The following is a 9,661-nucleotide window of genomic DNA, read 5'->3' on the forward strand; positions in this document are numbered from 1 at the left end:
CCTCCGACCCCAATCCTGATCCATGCATTCCTCTATCCAGTTCCCATCTCCTGCTGAGTCTAGTCCAGGACTTCCTGGAGCCTGCCCCACAACCTCAGAAGTGGGAGCCTCCACAGTGCCAGTTCCATCATCGGGGAAGCTCAATTTTGGTTTTGTATATTTTCTATTATTTCTCTTATTATAGCTAATCATACTCATTGTTATTGTTTTACTAAAGCTGTTTTAATTTTCCAACCCATAAGTGTCTCACCCTTTTCTTCTTTCCCTTTCCCTTCTGGGAGAAGAGAGCATCTGCGCTCCATTTTAATCGCCACTCCAGCCTTAAATGGTGAGGAGACAACATGCAGGGAAGTATTAATATGCAGAAACCTGCAGCAGGATGAGATCACTTCTGTCTTAGTAGGGAAATACTAATGGAAACAATTTAAGATGGGACACTGGAGCTCCTCATATGCAAAGGAGATAATAAACATACTAATGAGTACTGAGTTCCAGGCATACACCCAGTAGATTTCTTCAACATAGAGTCTGTTTGCCAACATATTCCAGCCTTTGTTTTGATAAAGAACAAAGACATCCCTGAAGAGCCTGTCATAGAAAATAAGGTTGCATTGAAAGCAGATGAGATTATTTTGTTTAAATTAAATGGAAGAATAGACAAAACAGACATAACTAAGAAGGGGTTTTGCATGTTTTGATAAATAAAAGAAGCTAATTAGGAAAGTGATGTCTGCTGTATTGAGGAGCTGAGGGATTTGAATGTGGAGGAAGCCTGGCATTTCTTCATATTGAAGATACAAAAATGCTCTCTGGATCTTGCGTCCAAAAGAGAGAGGAAAATATAAGAAAAAGTTCCAGATCTAGCTGGAGAAAAAGTTGTCTCAGCTTGGATACCAGGGCAAGAAACAAGGCTAGAAGAAACAGCAAAAGATATGTCCATCAAGGAAAACTTCTGGCACGAGGAAAAAATGATAAAATGAGAAATGACAAAAAGCCCTAAACTTCATTGGCTTTGCAAAAACTTCTAAAATGAATAAAATGCCCTTTCAACACATTAACAAAATGAAAAAGGAAAGAGGAGTTACTGGGGAACAGAGAATCTGAAAATCAACTTAAACTGGTTACTTGTCTGTAAAAAGATTTTGCTACACTTTTTAATAAGGACAATAATGGTGGACTTGGGAACAAGGTACGCTGGCAAGTAAGGAATTAACATATCTACGATAGAGTAAAAATGTCAGAGAGATTGAATATACTAGGTGGCAGGAATTTTTGAACATTTGTTTTCTCAGAGGTAGTGCCATGGGTTCTGAAAGGACAGAGAACTACATGTGGGACATGTAAAAAGGGGCCAAGTGTGTTCTCTGGTTCTCATTGCCAGTAGGGAGGCACTGATTTCTCTCAGACTGTGGCACACAGAGCTTGGCTCCCACACACATCTCAAAGAGCAGTTTTGCCATGACTCACCTGCAGCTGTGGCGCTCTCACACTTTACTACTCATTTCCTCCTTCCTTGCTATGGTGCTGGCACAACTGCTGTTTCTTTTTGCATGAATGGTGCTAGCAATAATTCAAAAAAAACAATTAGGGAGTAATGAGAAAACTAACAGAGTTTTGCCACGTCTGGAAGATTTATCTGTCTACCACAGAGTATGTGCTAACGTGGCAGTTGTATTTAAGGTGGTGAATTGGTTGCAGAGGAAGAATGAATTGAGAAATCTTCAGGCTTTTTAATCTCATCTGAATTGTAGACAAGGCTGCAGAAACAAATTTGGAAGGAAATGAAAATTAAAGATGCAAGTAAAGACAAATGGAATAAAATTCAATGTGAGCTTTTACAAAGTGGCTGTACCAACTAATCAGATCATTTTTATTCAATAAAAGCTGGACTTGGACTCTCTATACCTGGGAGGTTATTCTAAACTCATCTAGTCTTGGAAGAACATATGCTTGGGTATGATACACAGCCTATTGCCACCACTGCCTGGATGGTGACGAAAGAAAATGGTTGGACTGGACTGGAGGGAGATAACCTAGATTGAGTGAATTTTGTCTGATTCAGAAGTATTATGTCACAAAACACAAAGAGAACTAATGAAATACTGTGATAATACAAAATTGAGAGCCCACATTGATACAGGGAAATGTCAAGATCTTCCTTTTCCATTAGGACTAAAAGAGCAGAAAGTGGATAGAGTATAACAGCATGAGGCATGAGGCCAGGTACTGAAGGAATAATAATTGTGTGGACTGAAAAGACAAAAGAAAGAGAAGAGCTGCATTAGCAAGTGACTGCACCAAGAAGAGTCATCTATGTAATGTTATCACAGAAAATGAAAATGTGGCTCCAAGGTACATCAGGCTCATTTTGTCCATCCAGAGAAGGACAGAGCAGAAAAGAATGTCAATATTATTTTTTGAAGGTATTAGTGGTACTTCACTTGTGTTACTGTGAACAGTTCCATTTTCTCTTGTTCAAGATATATTAATTCAGCTGGAATAGGTGAACTGGAAGGTCTAAGACAAGGGAAATGAAAAGCCTGGTTAATTAGAGGAAAGTAAAAGCATTTGCCTTGTGTACCATGAAAAACACAGGTTGAGAGGGAAATATGTGTTTATTCTCCATTAATATGACACAAGACTTCTCACCAGCTAGAGAAATGATCCATCCAAGTTAAACAACAATTATAGTTATACAAATAAAAATATCTACTATAAATTAGCAAATAATAAGCACAAAGTTAGAATAAAAAACATGTTTGAATTCTAGTATTATTGTAAAGAGATAGAAGAGCTTTATTTTAAGTGTTGGGTTCAGTGAACTTTCGTAAATGTTGAAGTCACGTTCCCATTAATTTTTCAGTATTGAGCAGCTTCAAGGCTAGAAATCCTGAATGTGAGAGAGAATGTGAAAGCAAAACACACACGGTCCCAGGGCTAAGAACTCCATGGATCCAGGGTTCAAGAAAATGGGAATACAAAAGCTGAAACCATAACAGTGGGCTCTCGGGCTCTGCTCATCAGAATATATTAGTGTCAGCATTACTGCTGATAACAAAAGACAATTTCATCAAGCGGTTTCAGGACCCAAGAAGCATTTGAACATTTCAGTTGTATTGGTAATGCCTTTTTTTGTTTGTTTTAGTGTTAGCCTTATTGGGATCAATATGATCTCTTGGAGGACATGCAGTGAAGAGAAAGATGTGTTAATTTAAAAATGGAACTTGAAAAGTTACTGGAAGAATTACATTATGACTTCTGATTTCATATATTGATCCTTTCTCACCCAGATGTAGGTGACTACATTGTGATAGTTCTTCTTGATTCTCTTAGTTTTTAGTAGAAATAAATAAGCACTTTTATGGGCTGAATCATGTCATCCTAATGTAGATGTCAAAAATAATTTAGATTAGCTATGCCCTGAAAATGCTTATTTTTCTCCATTGATTATAAAGGGACCCCAAAGGAAGAAGTTCAGAAACAGGTATCTCCACTGTAGTCTTCTAAAAGATGAATTTCACCCAGGAGACAACTGTCCTCTATCCCAGTGGACAGAAATAATAATAAAGGAGGAATAAAAAGAGAAAGAGAACTGTTGTGGGCAAAGAGATTAAGAATAACTGAAAACAGCACATAACAATGGAGAAAACATCCCCTCAGCTATATTACAGAGATGTGGATGGAAGGCTATGGAAAGGGAAATAACATGGGAAAAGAGTACAAGTCTTGGTTATATTGCCAAACATGTTTATTTAGTAGACAGATGACTACCAAAATTACAATTCCTTGTGTAGGAATGTTTTATTTTGTACAAATGTTCATGTAAGAAGTATTTTCCATCTCTACAGCCATACACACATTAGATAGAGTTAAATATGCAAATACACCCATGTGCTTACAGGTAAAGAAACATGAATTTTTATTTAAATTGTGTTGCAACAGCACCTTGCTATTTGAATGGAAATCAGAGTCTCATTGTCCTATGTTAGTTTTTATATATAGAAAGGAAAACAGTGGAGAGAGTGAAGAGGGTTGACACAATGCACTAAAAATATCACTTAGTGCTAATGTATTCCTTGGCAGTGCACCAAGGTTAATGTTAGGCCTTCTGCCAAAAGTCAAAGGGTCCCAAGTCCTTACTACACTTTGAAATGATATTGAGTTAATGTGCCTAATTCTCACTCCTCAATGATTTTATGCTGGCTTTAAAGCCAATGAAATACAAATCGTTTGCTTTATCTCCTCTCTCCTGTGGGAGGTGCCTTGGCAGTTCCCACCTTCTGAAGTGCTTCCTACTGGATTCTTAGCCCAGCCGATAATGTAATGGTTATAGCTACAGTTATGCATCTTGACATTCTTAAAAGCATCTAGTGGTTTTGATTGGCTTAATGCACCTTCAGGACACTTGACCATCCAGCAATCATTGAGCACATGTAAACTTTAGCATGTCAAAAGTTTAGTATTTTAAGAGCTGCCTTCAACTGGGCATGCTTAATTGAAGGCACCCAAAATCAAAAGTTGCTTTGGAAAATTCAGAACACATTTGATATTTCAAATAGAAACAAAGGCTAATTTATTTTATTAGTTCCATATACAGAGTTTTATTTAATTTTGTAGTGTGATGGACAAAGTTACTTCTATCCCAAATTAGAAATGACAAAAGCATTAATTTCTGTAAATCAAATCACTTTTAGAGCTCAGGAGTTGCTCAACCTCTCACAGAAAGACTGGGCACCGTTAAGTAAGAAGACAAGCATGTTGATTCATACCAATTATGTTATGCATTACTTGGAAGAGCCTTCACAAATTTTCCCCTCCCCCTCCAAAACCAAATTTAAACGTGGGAAAGAGGCTTCTGTATGCTATGAAACAATCCTTCTCTTATAAAGCTGGCAAAATTCCCACTGTTTAAGGAGTGAATGAGCAATCTTTAAAAGCACCAATCCTACTCATTCGCTGTTTCTCTCATGCTGAGAATAATACTTACCAACATAAAGGCTAAAGGGTCATCTTATTTCACTCCATTCTTGTACCTCGTAATATACAATAGCATTAAAATAGATTTGCTTTTGATCATGCTTTAATTTTAAGGAGTGATGCATAATCACACTGTTTGCAATTACCAGATTTCTTTGTAAAGCCTCTGACAGAATAGTGTTGATAAATCCTAGAAATATGCTCAAGCCCTGTTTTGCCTTCTGAAGAGATTATTATTTGTACTACAGAAATGGGCAGAACTGCTTAATTCATTCCTCATACACCTACAGCTTATTTGAAGTCCCAGACTCTCATCCCTATCCAAGAACATATCTCGTTAGCTTCTTCAAAGATAATTGAGTGTTCATGGCGCTATAGCTGTTTGTTTCTTCTCCATTCAGCTGGACCCCCATCATCTTGTCACAGCCATTCCACTGGCTTCATCTTGTCTCTTTCTGACATCCTTTACCACAAGTCTAACCCTTTTCATGCCATGTTTCCTCACCATTTTACTTTCTGCCACATCTGCTCCTCTTGTATGTACATATACATTGTTTCTGGTTTGCTCAGAAAGGAAAACCTGTAAATCCACCTGCTTGTCCATCTTCTTTCCTTGTTGGAGGCAAAGGGCTCCCAAGCACCACCTTAGCTTTCCCCCACCTTCCCATTCCCTCCATCACTTCACTCACGTCAATTTGAGGTCCTCTTCCACCCTGCTCCTTCCTTAGGAAATTTTCTCTTGAAAGTCCTCTGTGGACATTTACCAAACTATCCTCTTTCAGTTTCATCCTCAAGAGCCGTCTCTTCCTGATGGAAAACTAAGAACTGGCAAATTAAAAGGTATTTAATTGTATGAAGATTATCCAGAAGGAACTCCCTGCTATTCTTCATGGTAGTTATGGAAGATGAAGAGATCCTTGGGACAGGGTCAGTGACATCACATTAAGGATGAACCTAGAAGGAGATCAATTAGTAGGTATTTGAATTAGATAAGAAGACCACGTCTTATTGCAACAGCCTTAGGACTCCACAAAGCACTTTGATCAATACCTTGAAACTTTTTCTTCCAGGCGCCAATCACTTCCAGTCCGACCCCTCCTCTCCGCTGCCGTTCGAAGGAAGGAAAGGGTTCCGATGAGAGCTCCTTTCTTGCTCCTCCTCGGCCGAGATTTGACACCTCGAGCCGGCCGCTCTCACCAGTTCCCCGGGCGCTCACCTGCCCAGAGGCCAGGCGCGAATCCCCCCGGGAACGCACATTCCCCGGCGCCAAGGAGGCCGGGAGGGCGTCGGAGACTTGACGGGGTTCCCTAGTGAGCAGCTCCCCCCTCCGCGGCGGTGCGCGCAGCTTCGCCCCCCTCCGCTCTGCTCGGCGGCCGCTGTTGCCTCTCTGGGTACGGAGAGCTCCGGCTCCCGGCCCTGCCGGCTCCCGGGGGGCACCGGGTAAGGCTTTACCGACCTCGGTACGGCTCCGCTACCTTCAGCAGCGGCTTGGCTCCCTCGGATGTACAGCCCAAAGGACCGTGCCCGGTGCCCCGAGCAGCTCCCTCCGTATTTGTTGCCTTGCTCACCCAAACCGCGCTTTCAGACGTCCTCAAGTTTGGCGCTGCCCCGCTAGCATCCCTCCAGCATTTAGACTTGTGATGACTAGGGAGAGGAAATCTCATCCCTCTGTAAACTGCTTCTGTTCCTAAGCATAATTTGATTTAAAACAAAGGCCAATGAGTGTCTGTTTCCAGTTAGCAGGAGCTCTAGTCGCTACACGTGAAACATGATAGCGCTGGGACAGCGAGACCCGTCCAAAAAAACCCCACAAACAAAAAGCACCCGGGGAAAAACAAGTCACCAGTTCTTCCTTCTGACTCCTGGTGAGGAAGCACCCTGCCGCCTCTCAGGTGTGAAGCTGGACCGATATGATACAGACCGCGCTGGCTCCGGTAGTGCAGGGGATGCCATGCGCCTGACTTCCTCAGTTCCCGGCAAAGTTTTGTTACCCCCAACCTGCGAGTGCACCGCAAAAAGACCTGAAGAAGTGAGCAGTTTGGGGAACTGTTTGGTGCCACGGGAACTTGAGCAGATACACCCCTATTTCGGGGATAGCGCCTGGCACTGCAGCAACACCCAAGAGACAGCCGAGCTGCACATCAGTTAACGACCCGGGGCAGCGGCTGCATCAGCGCGGGGGGGCGGGCAGAGCATCCGCACAGAGCGGGGCAGCCGTGAATTAGATAAGAACTCAGCCGGGACAAGTCGGTGCTGACTCCCGAGTTTTGTAGTTTAAGACACGTGCAAAGGTGAGAAGAGAAAGCAAATAAGTTTAGCAAGTAAATCACGCAGAGCCACATTCTAGCGCACACACACACACACACAAAGAAAAAAATATAGACAGGACTGAAGGAAAATATCTCAGTTTATTGGCTGCTTTCTGTTTGAAGAACATTTGGTGAGGGACAAGAAAGCCGATGCTGTGAAAGGCTGTTGCAAACTCCGATGAAGATTCCGGAGCGAGGGCTCAGCAGCTTTCCCGCACACGCCCAGAGCCCCATCTTCAGAAGAAACCTCTTCAGTAAGTCTTAAAGTTCCCTCTTTCTTTCTCCGACCGTTTCGGCCACGCTCTTTGCCTCCGGTATTTTAATCGGATGGCACCGATTCCCCTAATCCACAGAGACTAGAGAATGCCTCATTAAGAGCCACTTAATGACCTGCATTCCTCCCTGAGGGCCTGGAGGAGGATAGAAAACAGGCTAAGGGAAGCGCAGGGGCAGCTGCCAAGGACTGAGGGCTTGGAGGTCCCTGCACACGTTACAAGGCAAGAGGGGACCCTTTGGTTCCCTGCCCTGAGCAGGTGGCCCGCCCGGACTACACGGGCGGGCTGGGCACCGCAGGGCAGCTAGAACCGGACCAGGGTGCCCGTGGGGCTCCGGGTGCTCCTGACCGCCTGCCGGGGCTCGAGCCCTTACCTGAGTTCCTGAGCTTGCGGTTCTTAAAGACGGAGATGATGACCAGCAGGTTGCCCAAGATGTCCACCACGGTGGTGAAGATCAGCACGCTGGACAGCACCGGCACCACCCAGCCGGGCCGCGGCGCGCCCGCCGCCTCCCGCTCTGCCAAGCCGAAGAGGCCTCGCCCGCCCGGGTCGCAGCAGTTCCTCAGGGAGCCATTCTCCAGCATCGCGCTTCGGCCGCCTCCTCGCCCCGAGCGGCCGCTGCCCCGGCAGCAGCGCGGCGGCTCTGCTGACTGGCCGCGCGGGAGGGCGCGAAGGCTTTTAACGGCCGCGCCGCGCGCGCTGCCCCGCCCTCCGCCCCGCGGGGCTGCCGGGGCGGGGCCAAGGGCGGGGCAGGGGCGGGGCCAGCGCCCCCCCAGGCTGCACGGGGAAGCCCGGGGGCGGGCACTTCGGCTGGGCCCCGCCCCGTAGCGCGGGAGGCGGCTGCGGAGGCGGGCGCGCAGGGGCGGTTGGCGGGAGCGGCGGTCCCGGCGGGGCGGGGGATCCCGGGCAGGCGAGCGCCGCTCGGTGCCGGGGCAGGGGCAGAGCAGCGGGGCGGCCGTGCGCGGTCAGCCCCGGTGACAGCTGGCGCGGCTGGAGGGCCCGGGAGAGCCGCGGGGACCGGCGAGGGCTGCGAAGGGCCGGGTGGGGGCGCCTGGCGGAGAAGCCCCTTAGGGAATCCCCGCAGAGCCCACGGTCCCGCTTGGGTGCAGCGGCGCCCGGCTCCGCCACAAGCCTCATGGTTTTGGTTTTGTTTTTCTCTTCTCTTGTGGTTTTTTTTTTGTTGTTTGTTTGTTTGTTTTTGGGTTTTGGTTTTGCTTTGTTTCGGTTATGTTTTGTTTCCCGAGGCTCACCCCAGCATGTTCCCGGGACCCCCTTCCGCTCACCGCCCCCACCCCGCCGTTTTTTTCTGATTAATTCCCTGCTTTACTCTGGGCTACAGATCTATAATAAAAAGGTTTATACGCTTACGTTGACACAGACTTATGCTTCGTGTTTGAATGAAACAGGGTCAGATCAAGACTAAGGGCAACACCCGTAGGGTAATAACTGCAAAAGTCACAGACAGATCATGCTCGGAACCAATGGCAGCTTTGGAAAACGTGTGTGTATCAGGAGTTTTCCTTCTCAAGCTGCAGGAGCAGACAGTAGGGCACCGAGGGACTTATCTCTGAAATTAATTTAGAAGCAGATAGCTTCATTTGGGATCCCAAAGTGACATATGCCGTATGTCAGTAAGCATTAAATAACTGTGATGCCTGCGGCAGGGGGACAGACCCTGCCCGTGCCCGTGCGTGGCTTGCAGTGGGGCTGGCACAGTGACTCGGTGCCGCTGACACTGACCAGTGGGTTCCCATAGCATGTGCTGATCATTAGGGCTGCAGACATAACTTGTAAGGGTTTTATGTCCTACTTTGCATTGTTTTCAGGCCAACCAGGCCACACTGGATCATTGTCCTTTTTTTGCCCCACTTTTGAGAACGATGCAGCAGCTACACCTGTAGAAGATGTTACTGTGTAGCTGTTGTCTTCCTTTTTGTGTGGCTGTTCAACACAGAGATAGGTATGCCCCGTAGCTTTTCAAGACTTAGATCTTGAGGTAACCTGCCTCGTTGAGTTACTTTGGAATAATGGGGCAAGTTTCTGTCCTTTTTAACAGCAAATAATTTATTATGGCACATTGCTTGAGACTTACTTCTATGC

General features: G+C 45.7%; 1 protein-coding gene across 1 annotated transcript in view; it reads right to left on the reverse strand.

Moving 5' to 3' along the window:
• Positions 1-8,948, reverse strand: part of MTNR1B (melatonin receptor 1B) — a gene marked incomplete at its 3' end in the record, with an annotated part of 31,142 nt that extends 22,194 nt beyond the window's left edge. Inside the window, exon 1 of the mRNA XM_080350288.1 lies at positions 7,935-8,948. Coding sequence (XP_080206414.1) covers positions 7,935-8,145 — 211 coding nt within the window. The 5' untranslated portion in view covers positions 8,146-8,948. The remainder of the gene's footprint in view (positions 1-7,934) is intronic.
• Positions 8,949-9,661: the final 713 nt, after the last annotated feature.

The sequence above is a fragment of the Nesoenas mayeri genome, assembly GCF_963082525.1.
Source record: "Nesoenas mayeri genome assembly, chromosome: 1".
Taxonomy (NCBI): Eukaryota; Metazoa; Chordata; class Aves; order Columbiformes; family Columbidae; genus Nesoenas; species Nesoenas mayeri.